At 39.5% G+C, this 27,829-nt stretch overlaps 1 protein-coding gene across 1 annotated transcript in view; it reads left to right on the top strand.

Moving 5' to 3' along the window:
* Positions 1 to 27,829, top strand: part of LOC122815150 (probable E3 ubiquitin-protein ligase HERC1) — a 5,886,073-nt gene that overhangs the window by 5,820,879 nt on the left and 37,365 nt on the right. Inside the window, exon 77 of the mRNA XM_044087407.1 lies at positions 19,500 to 19,805. Coding sequence (XP_043943342.1) covers positions 19,500 to 19,805 — 306 coding nt within the window. The remainder of the gene's footprint in view (positions 1 to 19,499; positions 19,806 to 27,829) is intronic.

Here is a 27,829-nt window from a genome sequence, read left to right as displayed (position 1 = left end):
CCAGAGATGGTCTTCACCTCTCACCTCTTGGCTTTTGGTTACTGGCAAAGGTACTTGCCTCCCTCATAGTGCCTTTTAAGGCAATGCCATAACAAAAAAATTCCCGACGTAAAAAAAAATCCACTAGAGACAAACTAAAAGTTATGCTGCTTAATGCAAGGAGTCTAAATCAGAAACTGCACCTACTGAAAGCACTCCTTACCTTGGGAGATACTGATGCCTGTGCAGTCACATGCAAGGCTACAATGCCTTCCACATGTTCAGACCTCAAAATGAGCATGAAAGAACCAAAGGCAGAGGTGTATCCATCTTCACTAAAGACAAATACACCTCAAGACTGGTCAAACAGTGCATCTCCCTAGAGATACTCCAAGTCCAACTAACTGTAGGTAAAGCCCCCTTCCATATCATTGTTAGCTATAGGTCCCCCAACATGAACCACGAGAACCACTCTGCCTACCTGGACCTACTTAAGTCACTCACTGTACAGCCAAACACCTTGGGCATGGGTGATTTCAACTATCCTTCCATTGATGGGGAGTGATATATGAGCACAAAGACACTCACCCTAAGGTTCCTGAACTTTGTTAATACAAATGCTGTGGAGCAGACAGTCTGCACCCCCACAAGAGGCTCGAATGTACTAGACTTAGTACTCACCAGCATAGAAGGTCTCTGCACTACCCCCGTATGTTGCCCTCCCTGGTAAGGTCTGATCTTAAATCAGTCTCGTTCAAAGTAACAATCATACTTGAGCCCCCCTCAAGAGCAAAAAGGATGAAAAAATTTTCTAAAGCAAACTTTAGCCTCCTATGCAATAGGATAACTAGCTTCAATCCCCCTGATACCATTGTTAACAATGACTCCTATGCAGAGGTGTACACAAATGCCCTGTGCAAACACCTATACAAATGTATAGACTCTGCTGTACCTGAATGGATTAGAACAAGGTCCTCACAAAAAACAAGCCATCCTGGTGGGCATCAAGCATAAATAGGTTATACAACAAGGGGAGACACCCTCCACAGCTTGAGCGTGCTAATTAGATATTTTGTAAAGTACTCTAAAGCCAATTATGAAGCTAAACTAAGATCCCTAGCTAAGGATACTCACAAGCATTCTTTAGCTACATCAGACATCTAAAAAAGAAGGTCCAGCTTTGTGACAACCTAGTTGTGGATGGTACCACTCATACTGACCCTGAGGACATCGAGAACCTACTGGCAGACAGATTTGGTGCAAACATCACCCCCCCCCACCACCACGCATACCACAAAGCATGCCTGCTACCAGTCCTCTACCTAGTATCTCCAAAGAACAGGTCATAACTGCACTCTACATTGCCAAAAACACAGCCGTTATGTGACTGGATAACATCGCAGGCTGCCTGCTAAAATGGTATAAAACAGGACCTAGTGGAACCACTTAGCACTCTCTTCAACTACAGTCTAAGTACTGGCTTTGTCGCAGCAGAGTGCAAAACAGAAAGAGTAATTCCCTTGTACAAAGCAGGGGGGGGGGGTTCCATCAACAGACCCCAGGAACTACCGACCCATTAGCCTAAGCAGCCTTTTCTGCAAGGCCATGGAGAGAATCATCATGGACCTTATCAACAAAGACATAGGTGACCTTCAAACTCTTGACCCAACCTAATTTGACTTTAAGGGTAGGTCTTGTTTATTAAACCTGGTGGACTTTTCTAGAATGTCACCAAAGCCCTGGATGAGGGCAAAACAGTACATACTGCCTATCTTGACTTAGCCAAGGCTTTACAATCCCCCACTCAGGCATCAATGAGAATCTCTCCCAGCTGGGAATTAACCCATGTGTCACTAGATGGGTAGCCAGCAGGCTCACCGACAGAATGCATGAAGTCAAACTTGGGGATTCCACCTCTACCAGCAGACCAGTTACCAGTGGTGTACCACAAAGATCTGTGCTTGGCCCCCTACTGTTTGGTATCTATTTCTCAGAAGTCCAGGTGAAAATATATGGCCTGTGGCTTACGAAGTTTGCCGATGACTGCAAAATGGGTGCAATCATTGAGTCCCCCTAATGATGTTAATATACTACAAAAAGGCTTACACAGACAAATGATTGGTGCCAAAGCCAAGGACTTCAACTAAACACAAAAAATGTGTTATCATTCCTTTCAGCTAAAGGGAAGTCCCTGCAAATTAGAATATTAACAATACTCTCCTTAGCTCAAACCCTGTGGTGACAGATTTGGGAACAAAGGTTGATAGCAACCTTAAATGTAGTCACCGTATATCTACAGTGGTAAGGAAGATCTTCTACAGTGCACATCTCATAAGTAAAGGCATTGCATCCAGAGCTAAGGAGATTATAACCTCCCTGCACTCATCCGTCATCAGACCACTAATAGAGTACAACGCTCCCTTTTGTATGTCTCACCAGACACCTGCAGCAGCTGGAGTGACCTCTGGGGTTTCTCACCAAGAAAATTCAGTGCCTTCAACACATGACCTACATGGACAGACTGAAGTCCCTGTCACTCTACTCTGTATATTATAGGCTGCTGAGAGGTGACTTCTGTCTGGCCTACAGAGCAGTCTGGGACCCTGCCCTAATGGAAATGCTGCACACCCTCAAGTCAACGGGGAAAAGAATCACTTGGTCTAGGGATCTTAACCTAGCCTGTGACATTAACAGGAAATGCTGGAGAGACAGATATGTCTCCCACAGATTGCCACTCCTATGGAACAAACACCCAAGTCACGTAAAACAGAGCTCCTCAATGACCCTATTTAAGACTAACTTAGACAGTTGTATGGGAGACTGTAAATTTGCCCCAGGGGTGTCACCTATGTCCCTCTTGGATAAGGGCAGTCGGTGCTGCTCATAGACTCACACTGCAAATAAAGACCATGCAGCTGTAACATCGCTAGGCTTATAAGGGGCCCTCTGGCCACTAGCCTAATAACCTACTATGAACTTATAAATCTCAAGGGTTCTGGGCATTGTTTGCTGAAGGAAATATAAAATTAAAAGGTACAAGGGCAAACAGCTCAGTAAAAAAATGAAATTTGAAATTAGTGGAATGAAATGAATAAGAGATAGCAGCTTGCCTGATACCTGAATACTTCAGTGCATTTACTAGAAAAATGTATCATTTAGTTTTATTTAAATATAGCCAGTGCACTTTTTCTTTTGTCTAAAAGTTAATATTTTCTGCAGACATACACACACTGCTTTTTTCACATTTGGGAGGGGAATAAATATAAGACAAGAACAGACAGCAATTCATGCAAATAAGACCACAGGCTGTAACACACTGTTTAGCATGGATAACCTTAAATTTAGGTTAGGTAATGCCTGCGGGAGCAGCTTCTCAAAAAGAGGGGAATTAAAGGAATGGTAGTGGAAATTATTGTAGAGTTATTGGGGAAGATAGAAATTTCTGCAGAAGTTATAGATAGTGAGTTGGATAAAATGAAAGTGGAATTTAAGAGAAAGGTAGAAATAAAAGAAAATGAGATATTGTTAAGAAATAACAGGAATTGTTTAGAGGGGCTTACAAAAGTTAAAGTATTGCAGAATAAGGGGAACAGAACAAGAAGTTCAATTGCAGAGTGGTAAAGAGAAGTTAAGGGAGTATCTGGATAATATGTGTGAGTTTAGAAAGACTGCTGTTAAGCAACTGCTTTCTGATAAAACTTCAGAACCCAAAACATTTTGCACAACAACTTAGGCAACAGGTGATGAAGCAAGGGAGAAGTTTAAGAAATTGAGAGAGAGTGGAATTTTGCATACAGATCCATGAAGAGAATAACAACAAACGTACATAATATATTCATAAAGTAACAAAGTATTCTAATAAGAAAGTCAGCACAAGAATAAAGAAAGAAGATTTTGTCATTAGGGATGACTGCAGAAAGTTGGTAAGAGGGGGCTGACATTTTCTGGAGAAACCCGGCAAAGGAAAAAAGAAATCGGGAGCAAATAACACAAGCAATAAAGTAATATAGTGGGATGAGGCCAAGAAGACATTTGGATTGCAAGCTTCTACCAGGGCTTGATCTCAGAGTACATGCAAAGAGAAAATGTTAGGGGAATTTTAAGTGAAAGACCTGCTCTGGTAGAGTTTTCAGTTGATTCTTGAACAGATGCGGCCATTGAAAATGGATAGAAGAGTATATAAAATTAAATAAGTATACGACTCAGTCAGAGGAGGTTAGAAAATATTGGGAAGACAGAGTGGAAAAGAAATTTACAAGAAAACAATGGGGATACATAGATATGGCTCCTAAGTATACAAACAAGTCCAGAAAGTTTAGGATGTTTGCATAAGTATTTTTGTATCCCAAACAGACTTCAACGAATTTTTCTTCAGGTAGATAGCAAATGTTGGAGGTGTGATGGAGAAGATAGAGGTAACTTGAAAACATATGTTTTGGTAGTGTAATGAGCTGGCAGATTTCAACATTTCCCTACAGAGTACTGTATCAGAAACATTGGGTGAGCAAATGGGCGTAAGTGAAGAAATGATTGCTTTGAGCTGGGATACAGGATCTGAATTGCCCAAACATAGCAAGGCCTTATTACTTTAATTATTGTTTAATTATTATTACTTTAAATTCTGTTAGCTGCCAAAAAAGTAATTACTAGAAAAGGGAAATCAAAGTCTACACTAACTGTATTTGAGGTATTGAATTCTATAAAGGAAATAACAGAGCTGTAAGAGGGATCTTTAGAAAAAGGAAGGATCAAATTACATAGAAATAAACAGAATTTGTGGGAACAATAAATACATTGATAATAATGCTCAGAAAGAGGAGTGAGATTTAAGAGGAGGGCAGGAACTCAGCAATTTATTTTAATGTTGGAGTGATGATAGTAGCAAAGAAAATATATGTGATGTATATTGTATTTAAATGGAAAGATGTTCAAACGGTTTGTTTTCTTTTCTGTTAATGTATGTTTTGCCTATGTCTTAAGTGATAATTTAATAAAAGTGTTTAAAAAAATATTGTATTGAATTATATATTGTAGATTTTTTTTAATTTAATGTATTCACATGTTAACTGGGTAAGTGAACAATTCCATCTTGGACACTTTTCAGCCATGACCCCGACCACAGAAGTAAGTGTACACAAAACATATCTGAACTGCCAAGAGCAGCCAATCAATTGACATATTGCTGAGATGTAGGCAGAAGCCTAAGCACTCAAAACCCATACAGGCAAGGGGGTGGGGGTCAAAGGAGTGCAGGGTCCTGGGTCCGAGCCTTGCAGAGGCAATTTATTTTTCAAGTACAAATATGACTCTGTCATTGTCCATGTTGGTATAAATGACCTGAGACGTACCTCCCTGGACTACATGAAAAGAGACATGGAAGAGCTCTCCGATCTTGTAGCACAGGCAAGTATGACACTAGCCCTGAGTAGCATTCTGCCATCTCCCAGAATGATACAGCAGTACAAGGACAAAATGATTGACTTCAACAACTGCCTAAGCCTCTGGTGTCATTCTAAGGGGATCCAGTATCTGTCTGCTTGGGATGACATGGTCAACAGACCATGATGTTTTGCCAGAGATGGCCCGCACCTGTCGCCCCTGGGATTCCGGATACTGGCTAAGGCTCTTGCCGCCCGTATAGTGCCTTTTTTAGGCAAGGTTCAAATGACAAATTCACCACAGCAACAGGCAAGCAAAAACTGAGGGTAATGCTACTCAATGCTAGAAGTCTAAATCTCAAAATGCACTCACTCAAGGCATTCCTTAAAATGGAAAACGATATCTGTGCAGTGACTGAGGCCTGGTTCAAGGCTGCAGTACCAGGCTATAACTCATACCACACTTTTCAGCCATGTAACCTGAACCAAAACACCAAAGGCAGAGGTGTGTCCATATTCGTTAAGGATATCCACACCTCCAGGCTTGTTGCTCAGCATAATGCATCCGAGGTTATCCAAGTGCAACTAACTCTGGGCAAAACTGCAATCCAAATTGTAGCTTGCTACAGATCCCCCACCATGCCCCAGGATTCCCACTCCTCTTTTCTTGATGTACTGGAAAATATTAGGGTTAAACTAAACACCCTAATAATGGGCGACTTCAACTACCCCACCATTAACCAGGAAAACTACTCGTGTACCAACTCCTTAGCTCAACGCTTTCTGGAATTCATAAACTCCAATGCCCTGGATCAACTTATCCACACCCCCACCAGGAGCAACAATATCCTAGACCTAGTCATTACCAACATGAGTGACCGGTGTTCCACACATTAAGTCAACTGCTCGTTGGTCCGATCCGACCATAAGCTAATCACCCTTGATGTCCACATCCCACCCCCCATTAAGGAAACCACAGTAAAAAATTTCTCCAAGCCAACTTCATACTTCTTAAAACAGAAGTAGTGAACTTCATGACACCCATGCAGATGGACAATACAGTTACAACTGCTGAATCCTACACAAATGCACTCTATAAGCACTTAAACGAGTGCATGAATCGTGCTATTCCAAACAGAACCAAGACACTATCGTCCAAAATAAGGAAGCCAATCTGGTGGTCCCCTGCCATAAACAAACTGTACAACAGAAGGAAGAAACTGTTTCAAAAGAGAGTAAAATCCCATGAGTGGAGGAGCTTCCTGGTCAGCCTCAGTAAGAAGCTGAGATCCTCCAAAGCTAGCTATGAAAACAAAATCTCCACTAATTCTAAGGACAACCACAAAGCATTCTATAGCTATGTCAGGAATCTGGATGGCAACACCCAGATCTGCTCTGAGTTACAGCACAACGGCACAAAAATTACTGAACCAACTGATATTAGCAACATCTTGGCAGATAGGTTCAGTGCTAACTTTACCCCCCCTCACCCCCTAAAAGGGCCCATATCTATACAGGAAGAATGCAGAGTCCCTGTAATCACAACTGCGCAGGTAAAAGCTGCATTCTCTAAAGCCAAAAACACAGCATCCATGAGACCAGACAACATCCCAAGCTGTGTTTTACACGAACTTCAGAATGAACTGGCTCCCCACCTAAGCATAATATTCAATAATAGCCTCGCATCAATCTTTTTGCCCACTGAATGGTGCACAGCAACAGTTATCCCATTCCACAAAGGGGAGCCAACACTGATCCCAGGAACTAATGCCCTATTAGCCTGATGAGCCTGGTCTGCAAGGCCGTGGAACGTATCATCATGGAACTCATAAGCAAAGACATTGGTAACCTCCAAACTCTGGATCCCACCCAGTTCAGGTTTGTGAAAGGCAGATCATGCCTCCTGAACCTGATCGACTTCTTTGAGGCAGTCACCAAAGCCATAGATGAGGGTAAGGTAGTTCACACAGCCTATCTTGACCTCGCCAAGGCTTTCACCACCATCCCCCATTCTGGAATTATAGCTAAATTCACTAAACTAAGTATAAATCCCTACATCACAAGATGGGTTGCCAACTGGCTCACTGACAGAGCCCACACTGTAAAAGTTGCAGACTCCAAATCTGACCTCAAACTAGTGACAAGTGGAGTACCACAGGGTTCAGTCTTGGGACCTCTCCTGTTTGGTATCTACTTCTCTGAAGTATAGGCTAACACAGAAGGCCTCTGGCTAATGAAGTTCACAGATGACTGCAAACTAGGAGCCATAGTCAAGTCCCCAAATGATGTGGACATCCTACAGAAGGGCCGTGCTTAGACAGATGCCTGGTGTCAGAGCCATGGCTTCAAGCTCAGTACCAAAAAGTGCAGTGTCATCCCCTTTGGTAAAAACTCTGTATCCATGAACTACCACATAGGCAGCAATCTACTTAACACCGAATGTGTGATAAGAGACCTTGGGATCCAGGTGGACAGTAGTCTCTCCTTTAATAGTCGCATCGCCACAGTAGTCAAGAAGTCCTTCTATGTGGCACACCTCATCATAAAAGGGTTCTCATTCAGGAAAAAAGAGGTCATTGTTCCCCTCTACTCGACACTCATTAGACCCATTATAGAGTACAACGCCCCTTTTGGAATGTACCTCACAAGACATGTGCAGCAGCTGGACAGGCCACAGAAGTACCTCACAAAGAGGATTACTGGCCTCAGACAAATGCCCTACACTGACCATCTCAAAAAACTCCAGCTTTACTCCATAACATATCACCTACTCCGAGGGGATCTCCGGCTAACATATAAAGCTATGCCAAACCCAGAGCTGTTGGACATGCTACACCTAAAGAAATCCTAATCCCTCTGAGCTACACGCTCTAGGGACATAAACCTTGTCACCACAATAAACAGGACATGCTGGAGGGATAGATTTCTGTCCCAGAGACTTCCCATACTCTGGAACAGGCTACCCAGCTATGTCAAGCAAAGTTCTTCATTAGCACTCTTCAAGAAAAATCTTGATGAGTGGATGGGAAATAGGAAATACACCCCAGGGATCACTTCTGTGTCTCTGCTTGACAATGGCACAGGAAAACAACTTTCTTGGGTGGCGTAAACCAGGGAACCTTGTTGGCTAGGCTTACATAGGCCCTTGGGCCGATAGCCTAGTACCTACATATGTTCAGTGCTCATGATTGAATCACAGACCCTACAGCTGTGGGGCAAATATTTTAAAAACTTTTAAAAGCTTAACCGTCAGGTATCCCCTTTTGCTAAACATCCATTAATAATTTACATTCATCCATAAAATGTTCATCGATAAATTTATTGTGTGGAAAGATGATAGAGAAAAAATATCAGTGTTCCCTGACTATATTAATAGCACTACTAATTTTTTGAGTTTTACATATGAGGTGGGGGGAACATATTGCCTATTTGGACGTATGGTTGGCTAAAGATAAGGACAATAAAATATTATTTATGCCAAACGTGCCCTGGTTTTTGTATAGGAAAAAGAACTATTTTTAATGTATGTATTTAATGATGTTAATAATATTGCATGTGAGTATTTTTAAATATGTGAATTGCTATTTCCACTAATGGTAACATGATGGAAGATAGGAGTGTTTCTTTAAAATTTTTAAATGATTTTGGAGGCTTGGCGATCATGTGATTTTTAAAATTACTTTAAAATGGGTGTTTATTACTATTTTTTGTATCTGATGAAGTCTTTTAATAAATGAGAGAAAAGCTCTTATCCTGTGTTAGTAAAAAAGTATTAGTGATGAGTTCTGTGTTTTCACTATTTGTTGAAAAATTTTGCAAGCAGTTTTACATATATATATATATATATATATATATATATATATATATGTGTGTGTGTGTGTGTGTGTGTGTGTGTATAGATATTTATACACACACACACACACATATATATATATAGATATATATATATATATATACACACACACACACACACACACATACACATTTTTTTTCACTAGAGAGACTGCTGTGCCTTCTGGGTCTCCTTTTCACTAAAACTTTTTATCCTGGTGAAGAAATATGTAGGAAGTGTAAGAAGCCAACATAGATGGCTTCTTAATCCTGAGCTCTTGTGTGGCCTAGGGGAATAAAACATATAGAGAAAAGTGGACAGCACAGCAAAATAAAGGTAATAAACATTCCATAAAAGAAGGCATAGCAATGGGACAGCAAAAAGGAGAGAACCTAGTGGTGGACATAGGACGATTATTACAGATTGTGGAGAGAGTATCCAATGATACATCTCTAAAAGAAAAAATAGAGGCCTAAGAGCAACAAATTGAGAAACTACAAGAGCACAAGGAATGCAGAAAGAAAACAGAATCCACAGAAGTACAAATAATACAATAAATCGACAGGCTAAAAATCCTGGAAGTGGAAGTGGCAAAACTGAAGAATGAAATAGATATGCAGGAAAATAGATCCTTGAGGGAAAAACCTAAGAATCATCAGAATCAGTGAAAGAATAACTGGGGAAGAGCTAATCAACTTTTTTTTTTTTTAAAAAAAAAACTAATAAAATCACAGTTAAAACCACTTAAAGAACTGAATCTAGAAAGCGAGAAACTTCACTGATCAGGAAAAATCCAAGGAATCTGGAGCTGGGGGCCCAGCCAAGACATGTTCTGTGCAAGCTGCATTCTTACATAGCAAAAGAATGGATCCTCAGGAATGCAAAAACAACAACGTTAAAGGGCCCGAATGGCAAGGACATCAGAATAACTGCAGATTGCTCAGCAAGGCTGTATCAGCAAATACAAGAATATGATATAATAAGAGAAGAACTGAAAAGAAGAGGAGTAAGCTCCAAATTCCAGTTCACAGCAAAGTCGCTGATAAATGTTGTAGGACATCAAGCCATTCTAAATGCCCGAAAAGAGGCTTGGGATCTTCTAGAAATGGATAAAAAGCTACAGAAAGCACGAAATCCAGGAGCAGAAGACATGGAGGTAAAGAATACCCCATATAAAAGAAAAACCTCCAAGGCACCAGTAAAAGAGGTCACACCCCCCACAACAAAAAGATAGAATGGAAGATGCAACAGCTAATCAAGCATATCAGCGAAAGAAGTAAACCCCAGATTTTGACCAAAAAAAGGACGTAGGCAGTGGAAGCACAACAGCCAACAGCGCAACAAAGGGAAGCTGCAGTACTGGCAAAATCCAAGGAAATATCGTGAAGGACCCACAAACAGAGGACAGAGGGTGGAAAATATCAAAACCATAGGACTGAGAAAATAGGGAAATACAATATAAAGCCAGCAGACGTAGGAGCAAAGAAAGAAGAGTTACAAAATCAGAAGAGAAAAGTCAAAATTCAGCAAGGAGAAACAGAATCAACAACAAGAACTGAAAGAATAACTGGTACAGTTGGCAAGAAGGGATGAATAAATAAGCTACAGCACAAAGCAATAAAAACAGAATGTACTGGGCGCAAAATAGTTTTAGAATCCCGCAACGGAATTACAGGGAAAAAATATAAAATAGTCCCATGCAACAAACAGCCAGTGAAACACAAGGCAAGAATTTATTAACTGCTTACCTCAGTAAATACCGCAACCACAAATTGACCCCATGGAAAAGATGGTCAGACAAACATAAACACAAGGGATTCCAGTCTTCACAGAAAGCTTCTTGAACCTACTGCACAAGACAGAGGTAGAGCTCACATGTATAGCAATCCACAGCAATGCTTGCCTCCTTGTCTGCACCAGTTAAAGGAATCCCAAACACTTCTGGTAATTCCTCCCTTAAATCAAAGGATTCAAAAACCCATTTGAGAAACAGACACAAAAGTAAAATGTCAAAATAACCAATGGATGAAAGAAACCAATTTCTAAAAAACACATGTTCCTTTTCTTTCTTTCTTTCTTTCTTTTCCCCTGCCAAGCAACATTTCATCAAGAATTTACTGCAAAAACTGTGAACTCAGTCTGGCCAATCAGAGCAATGGAGGGGAGGGAGCAAAGAATAAAGTCAGCAGGCAGGGAATAAAAAAGGACAAGGAGGGTACAGCAAACCAACATTTGTAAACACTGGAAATAGATGGGTAGTGGGGGAGGAACAGCCATCTAGCCCAAGGGGAGAGGCTGGGAAGGAGAGAGACAATTACTTTATAAGTCATGACCTGGAATGTGGGATGAATATCAAACCCAATCAAGAGAAGTATAATTATCAAAAAATATACCATAGAAGAGGTTGATATGCATGCTACAAGAGAAAAAATTAAAGGTACGGGAACTAGAAAAGCTGACAATGACAGACTAACCAGTAAGAATGGCAGAGCACATGAAGGGGGAAGAAAAAAGGGAATTGCCATTTTGTGCAGGAGAGGGATATCTTTAAGAGAAGAAAGAATAATGAAGAGGAGTGAAGAAGGACTGTGGTCAATATGGGAGGGTGAAATAGAAGGAGAGAAATGAAAACTAGGAAACATATATATATATATATATATATATATATATATATATATATATATATATGCATCAAATGATGAAAGCAACAAATACTTCAAAGAATTATTTGCAGCATGGAACTAGTCAGTAACTGAGGTTCAAACAGAATGTATTGGTGGGAACTACAGTGCAACAATAAATCCAGGTATGGACAGAAATGGGGGAAGAAAGAATACAGTGCAAATAAAGGAACATAATGAAAGAAATGAGTAATGAAAGGTGGGTTAACATATGGAGAGAAACAGACATGGGGTTGGAAGGGTGGCCTAATGATTAAGGTATTTGCCTTACCAACACAAGGTGCAGGGTTCCAGTCTCACAAGGGATAATTGGCTAGGCTTAAAATGGCTCGGAAGGGCAGTTAGCTTAGTACTAACCTATGAACCTATGAGAAAGAAAATCAGTTCACTTTTACCATAAGGCAAATATACAAGGGAAGAATGCTATACTGGTTCCTGGTGAGATTAGAGGGTGCAAAAAAGGTACTGAAAGTAGAAATACTAGAGAGATCCATTTCCAGCTATGTTCCAGTACTAATGGGGGTAGAGATGGGAAGGGAAAAGATACTGTAGTGGCAATGGAAATGGGATGCCTCAAATGGAGCACTGAGTACCAGCAGAGAAAACTTAGGGAAGGGATGAGGAAAATCATAATAGAAAGACCAGGAAAATAAACTAGAGATGAAAGAGCAGTGATTGAATGGAATGAAAGTGATGATAAGAGGTTGGATAATGCAAGAGGCTGGGAAATACAGGAAAAACAAAGAGGGCAACCTAAGAAAGTGAGAATAGGATCTAAGACAAATACAAAGGAAGAAGGATAAGACAGAAACAAACCACAAGAAAGATGTAGAAGAACTCTGAATCAAAACCAATATAGAAAGCCTAGAAATACCATATATTGAACGAAAAATAGACGAAAGGAAAGAATTCCAGTGGCCACAAGGAGAGAAAGCGGGAAAGGCTTTGGCATGGAGACTTGAAACTAACAGTGAAGTAAAAGGGATCACCAAGCTTAGATCAAGAGCTGGGCAAGTAGTTAAGGGGAGAGAAGAGAAGGAGAAGGAAATAAGGAGCTTCTTCCAGGAGATGTTTAAAGAAAATATGCCCTTAGAAGGCCCAGAACCATGAATTGGAAAGGAACAAATATCTCAGAGGGAGAAAAGTATGAACTAGACAGGCCAGTATCAATATTAGAAGTTAGACTAGCAGTAAAAGAATTAAAGGGAAGGAAAGCAATAGGCCAGGATGGATACTCCACTGAATTCTACAAACTAGTAAGGGCAGAAATAGATGATGAACTAGCAAAGGTGTACAGCATGGATAGAAATGAGAGTATCCTCCTCATATCATGCAAGAAGCAAGAATAATCTTGATATCCAAAGGAAAAAGTTGAACTAACTGATGCGGGGTGCACTCTAAACCATATCCCTAGTATACACAGATGGGAAAATACTAGGGTACTTGTGTATTATTGCAACCAGATTCTGAACAGGGCAAACGGCTCATTTCCAAGCCATACTTTTGCCGTTGTGAGATATGTGGTGAAAGTTTCTTGGGATGAGAGTATTACACTTCTTACTACATCTAATTTTCATTAATCTAATTTTCATAACATGTACCATGCAACCAGGAGGGCATACATACAAACTTGTAACAATTAGAACGGCACAGTTGTGACAGGTGCCATGGTGGGATACACACTCATTTTTCAAAGTAGGAATGCTACATTACATGTCACTATAGCCATATGTAAGCAGAATTGATGTAGCCCACCTCCTTTCCACCCTGTGAAAACATGTCTGTAAGGCAATGTCATAACCTTGTTGTCATGCATGCAAGGAGCAAAAGTTGAACTCCTGTGTACTCATCTACCCATAGTACTACGATCTTTACAGACACGTATTTCCAGTTTCCTACACTAGGACCGTGTTTGCAAAGCAAGTTTGTTTCACTGTCAGTTCAGATCAATTAGCTTTCATTCACACACCGTGGTGTGCTTAAGTAGCCGAGGTGGTGAATTATTTCATCATAATTTAAGGAATTCTCATCAGTAGTTGGAGTGCATAATGGTTTAAGCAGTCTGTCAGTAATCATGCAATGCATGCACACACAAACAGGTGATCATGTACTGTGACTCAGATATACAAATGAATAAAAGCTGATTTTCCAGTGTGTCAAATATAGACAAAGCCAGAGAGGTCTGCAAAACCTTTTAAAAACATTTCATTCACTTTAATTTCATTTAAAATATGTCAGTACTGTGGCTTTTGCTCCTGGTTGTGATAATATATAAGTACCAATACTAGCAAAAATTCTGGCTTAAACAGTTGAGAAACTCCTTCACAAATACAAACAGGAAGAGCAAGCTGATTTTATAAAAGGGAGAATATCAGTGTACAACTGGTGTGAGGTGCTCAGCTTCATGAAAAGCCAGGAGGAATCAGGGAACCTAAAAGCATGAATAATACTGTTTGATATAAAAAATGGTTAAGTAAAATGGGATTTTATATTCCAAATTCTAAAAGAATGGGGAGTGGCCGAAGCATACAGAAATTGGATAAAAGCAGCGCATGGGCACCCATCAACAGAGGTAAGGGTAAATGAGAAATACACATAGGGGATCTTAATCTAAAGGGGCACAAGACAGGGATGCCCACTATCTCCAAGCCTTTTCACCATAGTGATAGAAGTCTTGGTGAGTGAGGTAATGGAGGCATTACAAGAACTAGACTTGTGCTGTGGCTCTTGCATAAAGTATGGAGTTCGCCAGTCTGTGTAGGTGTTCTGTTCTCACTGCAGTCAACTGGGAGTTGTGTGTGTGTGGTGTGGTGTGGTGTGTGGTCAGAGGAGCATAAATGTGTATCCTGCAGTTACCACTCCAATCCTATGGATTGCCATATTTTGGGGAAGGACGTTGGCATAATGGTTAAGGTGTTTACCTTGCAGACACAAAGTGAAGAGTTTGATTCTCACATTGGATAATTGGCTAGGCTTAAAATGTCCCACAAAGGCATTTAGAACCAATCTATGAACCTATGAACTATAATTGCAAAGGGGGTGGCTATGTTCCTCTTAACTTGCAGATGACTACATACTACTAGCAGAAGGTATAAGGAGAGCAGTAGACATAGTTATGAAGAAATTTTAAGCCATCAACCAAGAGGCAGGGCTTGAGTGTAACCTAAAGAAAATTGTCTGGGTAAAAATAAGGCCAAGCATGGATCTAGGAGTTACAACAATGGGTATAAGTATGTCATTGAGGCCAGGAGCGGTATACCTAAGGATTACAGGTATGCAAGATACAGTGTTTGAGAGAAAAGAACTACAAGAAGCTTGAGAGAGAAACAGAAGAAATGCTGAGAAAGTGGAGGGGAAAGGTCACAACCTTAACAGGCAGCGTGAATGTAGTGAAAATGACAACAAACCCCAAAATAGGTCATATGCTAAGGCATTGACTGGAAGGAATGGGATAATCAAATGCACCCAAAGCCACTGTGACAAAGTCACAGGATCAATAAAGGAAGACTAAGAACAAGCAAAGAAGGATAGGGGTTGCCAGACTTTGAGAGTTATGTCAAAGCCTACACCATAAACCAATGGTTAAGGACAACAGAAAAGAAACAATCCAAAAATGGACAGGGAGGAAAAACATGAAGAGAGAGTAAATAAAGAAAATTCAGGAGAAGTTAGAAAGACAAAGACACAGATAGCACTAAACCAAATAGGACTAAAATTAATGATAATGAATATTATAGATTTAGAGGGAAGGGATATGGGAAATAGAGGAGTGGGAGAAAGAAGGATGGAGGAGAAGAAAAAAGAATCTTGGAAGAAGGATGGCACAAACTAGCACAAATCGTCAAAGAAAACCAAGCAGGAGAGAAAGCACAAATTAAAGGAGAAGAATAGGAAGAAGCATACAAAGGAGTAAAGAGGGGGTGCAAGAAATAGTAAGAAAAATAGGACAGAATGTTAGGAAACAGGTAGCAGAGACTGCTGAAGGAAAGAAGAAATGGATAAAAAATGGATCGGATTGAAAGGGAAGGGGAGATGTGGACTAGCTTACAAAGACAGTGGGCAGGAAAGAGAAGAAAAAGAAAAACAGAGACTTAGGGAAAGCTGAAAAAAGAAAGAATGGACTGCCACAGATACGTTATGGGAAGAGATATGGAGTCTGGTTAATACCACAAAAAAATATGAAATAATAAACATAACTTGACTAAATAATAAAATAAACGAATAATATCAAAAATCCAAGCTTTTAATAATACATCTAGTAAGTGCTTTCATCATGTAATGACTTCTTCAGACTGAATGCTAAAAAAGAGCATTCAGTCTGAAAAAGTCATTACATGACGAAAACGCTTATTGGATGTATTATTAAAAGCTTGGATTTTTGATATTATTTGTTTTTTTTATTATTAACACCACAAAAACCCTAAACAGGAAATGGGACTCACAGATGAGAATACTGCACAGGTAGTACCTACCACACTTAAATAAATATAAAGGAGGTGGAAAGGGTGAGACATGTTGGAGATGTGTTGTGGAGAAAGCAGGAATTATAGACATGTTCTTGGAATGCAAATGGGCAAAAATATAAGGGAGAAGGAGGTTGAAGAATGAGGAAAGATATGGGAAAGAACATTCCAAAACAGGTGGGAACTAGATACAAACCAGGAAAAAATTGAAAATAAAATAAGGAAACAGATGCTAGTCATGGGCGGAGGAGTAAAATCTGGAATCACCATCAACTGGACAGGAGCAACAGATACACAACCATGTGACCCAAAAATAAATAATGCCAACACCCTGAGGAAAAAAATAAAAGAAATAAAACTAAAGAAAAGGTGAGGGGCAAGAGCACCGAAAGAACGTCAGCAAGTAGGTGAAAGATATAGCATTAGAACATCTTTAGATCTAGAGAACAGGTCAGATATCAGGAGCAAGGAAAGCATAGTAGAAGAAGAAGCAAACACAAAATGGGGATTGGGGGAATTAACTTAGAAGTCAGAGATAAATATAGAACAAGCAGTAAAGATTTGGAAAATTCACAGAGAAGGGAAAAGATAACATAAAAAGGGTGGTGGGAGACAGGAAAGCACAACCACTAAAGAAGTGATGGGGGGGGAGGGGAGCAGTTGAGAGGAGGAAAATCAAGGGGTGAGACAAACACCACTGAAAAACAGAAGAAGATAAGTAAAGTGACTATGCAGAAGGAAAGAGTTAATTATATGTATACATTCCTTGTTGTTATATTCAATTTCTTACTATAGATATGCAGAAGTACTTTGGAAAGAGAGCACTGTAACAACATGGAAACAATGTGTATATACAATTGCGGATGACTGGATCTTGTGAAAATAAAATAAAAAGACATACACAAAAAATATGTATTTTGTACTTTTTTATTTATTCATTCACTCATTCATATTTTTAAAGCTCTAAGCCTGATTTTTGTATATAATTTTTAAGACCCTGTTTCATCATTCCATTTGATCCAGCAATTGACCAACACTTCTATATTCATCAGCTGTTCTTTTACTGCTCAGGCTTAATATTATTGGCCACACCACTGCTTTGTACACATTACTTTTCAGCTCCTTTGGCATTTTCTGTCACACACTAAACCTGACACTGTGTGTCAGTTGGCTCCAGCTCCAAACACTTCAAAAAAAAAAAAAAGAATGCATACGAGTTAGCACACTATTTGGCTGCATTCCAAGCAATGCATGCTTATATTATCAGCTGCGTAATTTCTCCCAGAACTGTTTTAGTTTATATGGTCAGACCCCTCACCTGTCTGCTTTACAAAATGTCCCTAATTTTGCCAACGATTTTTTTCCTTCTCTTTCATCAAACTATTAATTTTCTGACAAAACATTGGAAAGTGCATCACTAAGCAATGTCAGAGACTAGTGTGCCAGATTTTCCACCATTCAGAAAATATTTATTGATGCAAGTCCTGCTATTGTTTTAGCTTTCTGTGTAAATAAGAGCACTGTTTAAAATGGTCCCTGATGTTGAGCAGTTTTTTTATTTTTAGCTTTGTCACTGATTATTCGTCTAAGAGGTTGAAAGATGTATGTACTACATCGTTACTTAAATATTTGTGTGTCATAGAACTTCCTAGTGCTGTGCAGAACAAGGAAAAGTTTGCATATGAAAAAATTAAACCCAAACTGATGTAGATGTAGTGCAGTTAGCATCTGCCATTTTTTACCTGCATCTGTCAGCACAAGACATAATTTTACAAGAATATATTATCAGAAGTTTTCCTTAATTCGGCCTAACTAGAAATAAATTCCTCAAATGGCATATAAATGTACAAGTATATTTTCCAGAATGCCCTCTAGATCCCATATGAAAAAAAAACATTGCAGTAGACAGGCTGGTATAATTGCTTAAGTTGCTTAACTTTTGCAAATCCTGGCTGAACTGAAACACTTTGTGGGGGCCCACTGAAGATACTATTGTCAACAGGGATGTGGTGAAAAGTAGGACCATTTGTGTTCCTAATTTCTTGCCCTGGGCCTATGGGCAATTTCCTCTTTTGTGGATCGCATGTCACCAACAGATATAAAATGTGATCCCGGACTGGTCCCAGTGTCATAAATTGGAACTTTGTTTTGTTTAACATTTTTTACCTGAGTAAGGGATTCACTTTCAAACCTCAAAATACTGAAACTGTTGAATTTCAGCATCTCTAAACGAAAATATTGTAAGTTAAAGGCACAAACCATGGAAATTATCCCAGGGCAAGCAAAACATTACGTACCATTGTAAACTCGGCTAGGTGGGGGCCTCCCCAACTATATATATATATATATACATATATATATATATATATATATATATATATATATATATATACACACCAACGCCGGGATCACACTACAGTGAGGAAAAGGGCATATCTCCCCACAATGGGCAAGTGTTTACTTGCCCTGGGATAATTTCCATGCTTTGTGCTTTTCACTTCCGATATTTTCATCTCGAGTTACTGAAATTTGACAGTTTCAGTATTTCGAGGTTTGAAAGTGAAACCAAGTAACTGGGCTGATCCAAAGATTATTTTCTGCTACAACCTAAGCCTCAAGTTTGAGGGGTATGCTGTTCACATACACACACACACTGGCATGAAATGCCATTCTCCATGACTGCTCTTTCCAGCAATTCTTAGACTTAGGGTCACTCCCAAGTGTGCCACTGGGGCAAAGGTTCTAACTCTGAAAGTTTTTGTCCTGTTTTAAGAATATTATTTCTTTATTTTTATAGCATGTCAGTGATTAGTTTCATACTGTGGTTCATAGAGAACAGTAGTTTTTTATGAATATTGTTTTATCTTTACTTTATAGATGGAATCAATAAATGTTTTCATTCCCACTCATGGAAACTTAATATAGAGAAAGTGAAAACAGTATGGTCCATCTCATATAATGTAAAGATTAAATACTATTTCTTCATGTTCCAGAGGAAATTGGTTTTAGGTATCCAAAATGCAGTAGCATATATATGAGAACAGAAATGTATTTTCACATGCCCTTTTCAGGTATTAGCTGAGCAACAAGATCAAAAAATTAAACACAGATATGTTCAAATGAAAGAAAGTACTAATTCTGCTTACCACCCACTACTTTGTTACAGGTATTAGCTGTGAGAGAGGGAATGTCTTCCATTGTTCCTGTCCCCCTTCTGTCACTTATGACGGACAGACATTTGGAACAGTTAGTTTGTGGGATGCCTGAGGTGCCGGTGGAACTGCTGAAAAGAATGGTGAGGTATCGTGACATTGAAGAGAGCTGCCAGTTGGTCATTTGGTTCTGGCAGACACTGCAAGAATTCTGCAATGAGGAGAGGGTGTTGTTCCTTCGGTTTATTTCTGGCAGATCCAGACTGCCAGCACAGGCAACAGACCTCACTCAGAAATTCCAGATAATTAAAGTAGATAAGGTAAGCCCTACTCTTTTTTTTTTTTTTTTTAACTATCTTTTCTTTATACAGTTTGCAAGTAGTTATTTATTTCGTAGTCGTATAACTTTTTCTTTGGTGTAACCTTACAGCATTCCTTACACCACTTGTCTTCAATGTGAGTTTTTATGTAACAATATCTTTTTTATATCTTTATTTTTTTTTTCATTTTTTTTGTTAGATGTATATGCAAAAGTGATGAATTAATTATGCTGGGTAATGCTGATGTAGTGTTTTTTTTAATTTATATTTTCTCTTATAGTAGATGACATTCCTATTAGTTTGTATATTTTTTTCTGTTGCATAAACTTTTTACATAACTTCTTTTTATTTGGAATATCCCTTGAGCTTCCACTGAAAACAGGTGGCAAACTAGTCATTTAGCATCATTAAAATATGAGTAAATAAACAAATGTCACACCGAGACAGTTAGCCCTGGTGGTGTAAAGGAATAAAGCCCTGACTATGGCCCAGGTGATCCAAGTATGATTAGCAGTATGGGATTTCGATGGCCCTGGCATAGAGGATGTGCATGCCCATCCTAGTGTGGTGGGACAGAGCCAATCACATGTTGTAGCAGTTCTTCATGTAAAGGAGACTGTTTTCTGAGTTGGGGTGTGTGGTGTTCCAAGCCACAGATGGGTGATAGCCTTCACTGAACAACTGAATGGGAGCATGCATTTGCATAGAGGAAGGCATTGTGCCCAACAGTGATGAGATTCTCATGTCTCTCCTGCCAAGGGGAGGGGGTCAGGCCAATAAGTAGATATGTCCTCATTGCTGTGATGCAGTGAGGACACATGCAGCCCTCTTGGCTGCTTGAATGACAGCCTTCCTCCAAACCGCTCTCACTCCTGTGGACTGGGCGGATCCCCATCACTAGGAAATAAATGTCCAGTTGAAGAGGCTAAGTGTTTGGCAGACATGAGAACAAAAAGCATACACAAAAAAAGACGTACTGAAAGCAAGCAAGCAGTATGAGAAAGGAGGCTTGGAAGTTTATGAGTGCATAAGAAAAGGCACAGTCAAAAGCAGAAAATAGATTGCTCATCTATACAAGTAGTTGACAAGAATCCATATGGAACATTGAGCAAGTTTCTCATGATCACATCTTTATAAAGATGTAGACAAGATGGGTGATATAATAGATGTGCACTGCAAATCATGCAGATAGTCAACATGAGTAATTTTCCTTGAGCTAAACGTTATTTGCATTTGACACAAACCCTTATTGAACTATACTGGTGAAGTTCCATGGCATGTAGACCCAGCTGCTGGTAACTCCCCATAAATTCTCAGCTGCAGTTGCTTCAGAATACAGTAAGTTATGACTACCTATGTTGTAACTCCCTTACTGTAAAAGAAAGTTGTTTAATATACACACTTAATGCAATGATTCCAAATGTCTACACTGTGCTATAGTTGTATATGTGTCATGTGGTGTACATAGATTAAAACTGAAGTACTTTTTGCAAACTTCACTTTCCTGTCCCCACCAGCCATACACCAAAGCATACATGACACCAGTCTTCTACCTAGTATCTCCAAAGAGCAAATCCTATCCGCACTCTCCAAGGCCAAAAACATGGCCTCTATGGGACCAGATAACACCGTAGGCTTCTTACTAAACAATCTAAAACAAAACCTAGTGGAACCACTTAGCATCCTCTTTAACCTCAGCCTGAGCACTGGCTTTGTTCCAGCACAGTAGAGAACAGCAGACAAATCCCCTTGCACAAAGGGGATTCATCAACCAACCCTGGAATGTATAGACCCATAAGCCTAACCAGCCTTATCTGCAAGGCCATGGAAAGAATCATCATTGGACCTTATCAACAAGGATATAGGTGACCTTCAGGCTCTTGACCCAACTCAGTTTGGCTTCGTTAAGGGAAGATCATGCTTATTGAACCTGGTGGACTTCGTTGAGTATGTCACCAAAGCCCTGGATGAAGGCAAAACAGTACATAGTGCCTGTCTTGACTTAGCCAAGGTTTTTGACATAAAACCTCACTCGGGTATCATTGAGAAACTCTCCCAAATGGGGATTAACACATACATCACTAGATGGGTAACCAGCTGGCTCACCAACAGAACACATACTGTCAAAGTGAGGATTACACCTCTACTAGTAGACCAGTTACCAGTGGCGTACTACAAGGATCTACGCTGGGCCCTCTACTGTTTGGAATCTATTTCTTGGAAGTCCAGGTGAGAAAACCCAAACCTTTTTTTCTAGCAATTTTCTAAGTTTATAAGATGAATATTTTAAAATTGTCCTTATTTTTGGGACTGTATTCCCCATTATTGGTTTATTCCAGGTTTTTGTGCTAAGGTTGACAGCTATGGCAAGAACTGAATTCACTGAATATTTTGAGGGCTGTATTCCTCATTACTGGGTTTGTCCAGTGTTTGGTACTAAGAGGTTGGATAGCTATGGTGAGAACTGAATTCACTAAATGATAGCCATTTAAGTTTCAGTCTTCCTCTCTTTTACAAAGCAGCTGATGTGGCTTAGTGGTATGTTACTCTGACTGTTTTTTGCTCAGGGAACTTGGCAGTAAATACATGGTGGTAACACAACATTTTATTCTAGCAACTTTCCAAGATTATACAAGCAATGTTTAATGTGTCCCTGGTTTTGGCTTTGACCCCCCCTAACAATACATTTTGGTTTTTCCAGTTTTCTTGAGCTGGCGGGTTGAGATGCAGTTGAGTATTGAGTAGATTTTTACAAGGAGCTGAGAGCTGCAGGGGAATAGTTTAGTGCTTTGCCTAGTTACTATAGCACAACAGGTTGTGTACTTGCTTGATGCAGAAGGCCGGTGGGTTCTACCCCCACAAGGGTGGATGCCGCATTGAAAATGTTCTCCTTGGTGAAGATACTAACTATGTTCGTTATCAGTTTCATCCATTTCTCTTGCACACACATTAGCTTATCATTTTTTTAATGTTATATATAGCAATTTATCTCTGAGGGGCAACAGACACTTTATTTTTCGAAGGAAACCATGAACAGGAAGGTGATTGCTAGCAGCAACCGGCTCATTAGTTACAGATTTCTTTAATGGGAATTATTTAGATGACTTACTTCAGAGATTGCGCAATATTTACTGATAATGGACTGTAGAATTGTGCATATTTACTGATAAAGGTGCACTGTAGAATTGTGCATATTTACTGATAATGGTGGACTGTAGAATTGTGCATATTTACTACTGTCAGTGGAACTGTGGAATTGTGCATATTATCATCGGTGACTGTAGAATTGTGTATATTTACTACTAATGGTGGGACTGTGGTCTGAGACTTTTTATGATAAATGTTCTCAACTGGGCAGTTTGCCATTATGGGTGCATATGGTTTGTTTTACTGGGTTACTGGAAAAATGTTCAAAAATAAATTTAAACACCCTCTAACAAGTGTACTGTATTGTACAAGGAATATAATTTTAGTACAATGAGGAAGGTGTATCAGAAGAGCAATGTATGTTTCATATGGGGTTTATGATCTTAAAACAGCCCAAAAATTAATCTCTTTTTTATCTGCCACTGGCAAAATGCATTTTCTTTGAATGTCGGTTTCAATGCTGTTTCAATGAATGTGGTGCCTAAGCCAAAGAGAGAAGTTTTTAATGTTGTTTTCATTGTGAGATCGTATTGCTTTGTTTAACAGATGACTTAATGTTTGTGCTGTAAAATACAAAATAAAACTTCTCTTTCAAATGAAGTCCAACTCATCATTGAAGTAAAGCAGCATGCACATTAGTGTTCATGGTAAATGGAGTGAAATAGCTAAGTAATAGTTCATTGAATGGCTGCAGGAGGCCCATTCAACCATTATTTTGTCAGGGAAGGGCAGCAAACTCAGACAGGCCCAGGCTGAACTATACTCCCAACTGTCCAGATTTTCAAAGAATGAATAGATTTTGCTTCTTATTTTGGTTTGTTGTTCATGCAAAATTTGTAGTTTCAATTCCTAAATGATTTGCTGTGAAGTCACTAAATAATAAGTTTCAGACTTATAACCTTCATAAAAAATACATAAAGCAAAGTGCAAGAGCTGTTCTATCAGAACTGTCTCAATTTATACAAGAACACCTCCTTAGTACTGCTTTATATGTGCCCCCAATATATTTGGCCTTGTTCATTTACTTACTAACAGGTTGAGAGGTACATGCAACAATTGCTTTTATAGAATTAGGCATAGCCAACCTCTCAACTGTCCCCAATTTTTGGCTCAAAATGTTGCTCTTCCCATTAATCCCTCCTCCAGTCAGAAAATTTTGAAGAAACATGAGGGTTTATAATTAAGAAATAACTGTAATAATCAAAGTTGTAGATTACTTGAAATGCATGTAGATTTCTTTATTTTGTCAGCTGCTCAAGGTAGCAGTACTAATATTAAAGTGTCCTCTTTGACAGGTAGCACAATAGTGTCTATATTTTATATTTTTGCATCATACTTGGTCCATTTTTCATAAAATTGTGTTTTTGGCAAATTAGTGACAAATCACTAAAGACTGACGTTAGAAAATGATGGTATTACTTGGAGTTTCAGATTTTATAAATTCTTCAGAAAATTCATACTAATGTGAAGACCTATTCTATTATCTTTCTAAGTTTATTAGAGCAATATTTAAAATTATGTCCTTATTGTTGGGCCTTTGTCCCACTTCTGTGTATGGCTTGTCCAGATTTCTTGCCTTTGAGGCTGGAGAGGTATGACAAATGTGTCAGGGCTATCACAGTCAGCTGTGAGAGATTTCAAATTGTGACATGCTTGCACTCCCCACTCTCCCATGTGTGGACTTCTCTGATGTGTCTAAGCAAGGTAAGGAGTAGTTATCTACTTCCTGATGGGGAGTGACACATCAAAAGGCAGCACTACAGTGGCTTTTCATCTGTCCTTGATTTTGCAGAATGGTCTGGTTTCTGTCATATTTTTGTACTATTGATTTATGCTTATTACTCAGATTTATGCTTATTACTCAAAGTGCCTGTTGCTCTGTGTTTAAGTAGCAATGCTTAATGACCATAAGGTAAGCTTGTCTGACATCGTAAGTACGTGCAAGTGGCAAGTTTAATACATATTGTTAAAGAATTGCCAACATTGAAAGCCTTTCTGTGTTGTTGCCATGCAGAGAATATTACTTGACTAGATAATGTATGTTTTGGGTATTAAAGGACAGGATTCCATTATTTTGTAAAAAGGCTCATTACACTTGTTGAGACTTCCAGTCATCTCCTACAGACTTTACCCGAAACTAAACAGAATGCCAATCAAGTGTGGTCCATAACCTGTACAGTAATCCTTACAATGTATCTTGAGCTTGTTTCTTGTTTGCTTTTCATTTTTACTTTTATCGCGTTTTCCCCATGAAACGCTGTCAGGCAAGGTCTTTTGAGGGGCAAAACATTTTTTACAAGGGGCATCACAGATTTCTACTTTCAGCGCACGTTGCTTCTGGTACTTTAACAGCTGAATACACATACCATAGATTGCAGTGAAGGAGAAGTGGTTTGAGTTGAGTGCTTCTGGTTTTTCTTACTTGATTTTGACTGGCATTCCAGCAATGTATTTTAAAAAGTAATTTATTTTTTCATGCCTCACAACCTTTTGTTTCATCTAGATATGAAGTGTCATGCAGCCAATGCATTGAAATATTTTATTCTTCTACACTTATTTTTGTTCCTGATTGGACTTTCATATCGATGGTTTGCCACCCAGGGGTAAGCGTATTTAATTAAAGTTAGTTTTTGTGGTTTTGTGCATAGCTCCTCCCTTTATGGTTGATCACACCCCTTCCTTTGACCCCACCTCCATTCCATGCCTGCAGCCCCCCTGTGATTTGAAGTCACCAGCCGCCACTGTCATTTAGCATCATTAAATAAACAAATGTCACACCGAGACAGCCCTGGTGGTTTAAAGGAATAAAGCCCTGACTATGGCCCAGGTAATCCAAGTATGATTAGCAGCATGGGATTTCGATGGCCCTGGCATAGAGGATGCATGCCCATCCCTAGTGGTGGGACAGAGCTAAATACAGGTTGTGGCAGTTCTACATGTAAAGGAGACTGTTTTCGAGCTGGGGTGTGGTGTTCCAAAGCCGTTAGCGGTGACATAGCCTTCACCGAACAACTGAATGGGAGCATGCATTTGTTGTAGAGGAAGGCATTGTGCCTCCAACAGTGGATGAGATTCTCATGTCTCTCTTGCCAGGGAGGGGGTCAGGCCAAGTAGATATGTCCTCATTGCTGTGATGCAGTGAGGACACATGTGCAAGTCTCTTGGCTGCTTGAATGACAGCTCTCTCCAAAACCGCCTCACTCCTGTGGACTGGGCGGATCCCCATCACTAGGAAATAAATGTCCAAAGGAAGAGGCTGGAAGTGTTTGGCAGACATGAGAACAAAAAGCATACACAAAAAGACGACTGAAAGCAAGCAAGCAGTATGAGAAAGGAGGTTTGAAGTTTATGAGTGCATAAGAAAGGCATATCAAAAGCAGAAAATATTGCTCATCTATACAAGTAGAAGCTGACAAGAATCCATATGGAACATTGAGTGTTTTCATGCATCGGTATCTTTTATAAAGATGTAGACAAGATGGGTGATATAATAGATGTGCACTGCAAATCATGCAGAGGGGTCAACATGAGTAATTTTCCTTGAGCCAAACGCTATTTGCATTTGGACACAAACCCTTTATTGAACTATACCGGTGAAGTTCCACGCATGTAGACCCAGCTGCTGGAGGCACCCCATAAATTCTCAGCTGCAGTTGAAGCCAGAACACAGCAAGTTATGACTACCTATGTTGTAACTCCCTTTACTGTAAAAGAAAGTTGTTTAATATACATACTAATGCAATGATTCCAAATGTCTACATCTTCAAAGCAGAAGTTGTATATGTGTCATGTGGTGTACATAAGATTAAACCGCCACTTCAGTAAACTTCACTTTCCCAACCCCACCAGCCATACACCAAAAGCATAAGATGACACCAGTCTTCTACCTAGTATTCCAAAGAGCAAATCCCATCCGCACTCTCCAAGGCCAAAAACATGGCCTCATGGGGACCAGATAATTTAGGCTTACTAAACAATCTAAAACAAAACCTAGTGGAACTTTGTTTCTAGCATCCTCTTTAACTCAGCCTGAGCACTGGCTTTGTTCCAGCACAGTAGAGAATAGCAGACAAACTTCTTGCACAAAGGGGATTCATCAACCAACCCTGGAATGTATAGACCCATAAGCTTCCAATCCAGCCTTATCTGCAAGGCCATGAAAGAATCATCACGTTGACCTATCATCATGATATAGGTGACCTTTCAGGCTTCCTTGACCCAACTCAGTTTTCATATGGAAGATCATGCTTATTGAACCTGGTGGACTTCAAGTGAGTATGTCACTGTATTCTGATGAAAACAGCATAGTGCCTGTCTTGACTTAGCCAAGGTTTTGACATAAAACCTTACCAGGTATCATTGAGAAACTCTCCCAAAATGGGGATTAACACATACATCACTAGATGGCAACCAGCTGGCTCACCAACAGAACATACTGTCAGCGTGAGGATTACACCTACTAGTAGACCAGTTACCAGTGGCGCATTGGCTGGCGCGATCTGTGCTGGGCCCTCTATTGTTCGGAATCTATTTCTTGGAAGTCCAGGTGAAAGTAGATGGCCTTTGGCTTACCAGGTTCGATGATGATTCCAAACTGGATGCAATAATTGAGTCCCCAAAAGATGTTAATGTATTACAAAAGGGGCTAACACAGACAAATGATTGGTGCCAAAGACACGGACTAACACTAAACACAAAAAGTAAAAATATTATCCCTATAAAGAGAAAGTCCCTGAAAATTACAATATTGACAATACTCCATAAGCTCAAACCCAGTGGTGTGAGATTTGGTAACACAAAAAAAGGTTGAAAATTAAAAAGGCCCAAAAAATTCTAAACAAAAAATTTTTTTACCCCCTGTTTTCTAAAAAAAAAAG

This window comes from Protopterus annectens, chromosome 1.part1 (genome assembly GCF_019279795.1).
Source record: "Protopterus annectens isolate FY-2018-M chromosome 1.part1, PAN1.0, whole genome shotgun sequence".
NCBI classification, from domain to species: domain Eukaryota; kingdom Metazoa; phylum Chordata; order Ceratodontiformes; family Protopteridae; genus Protopterus; species Protopterus annectens.
The sequence above is the reverse complement of the archived record's forward strand: the minus strand, read 5'-3'. Positions and strand labels throughout refer to the sequence as shown.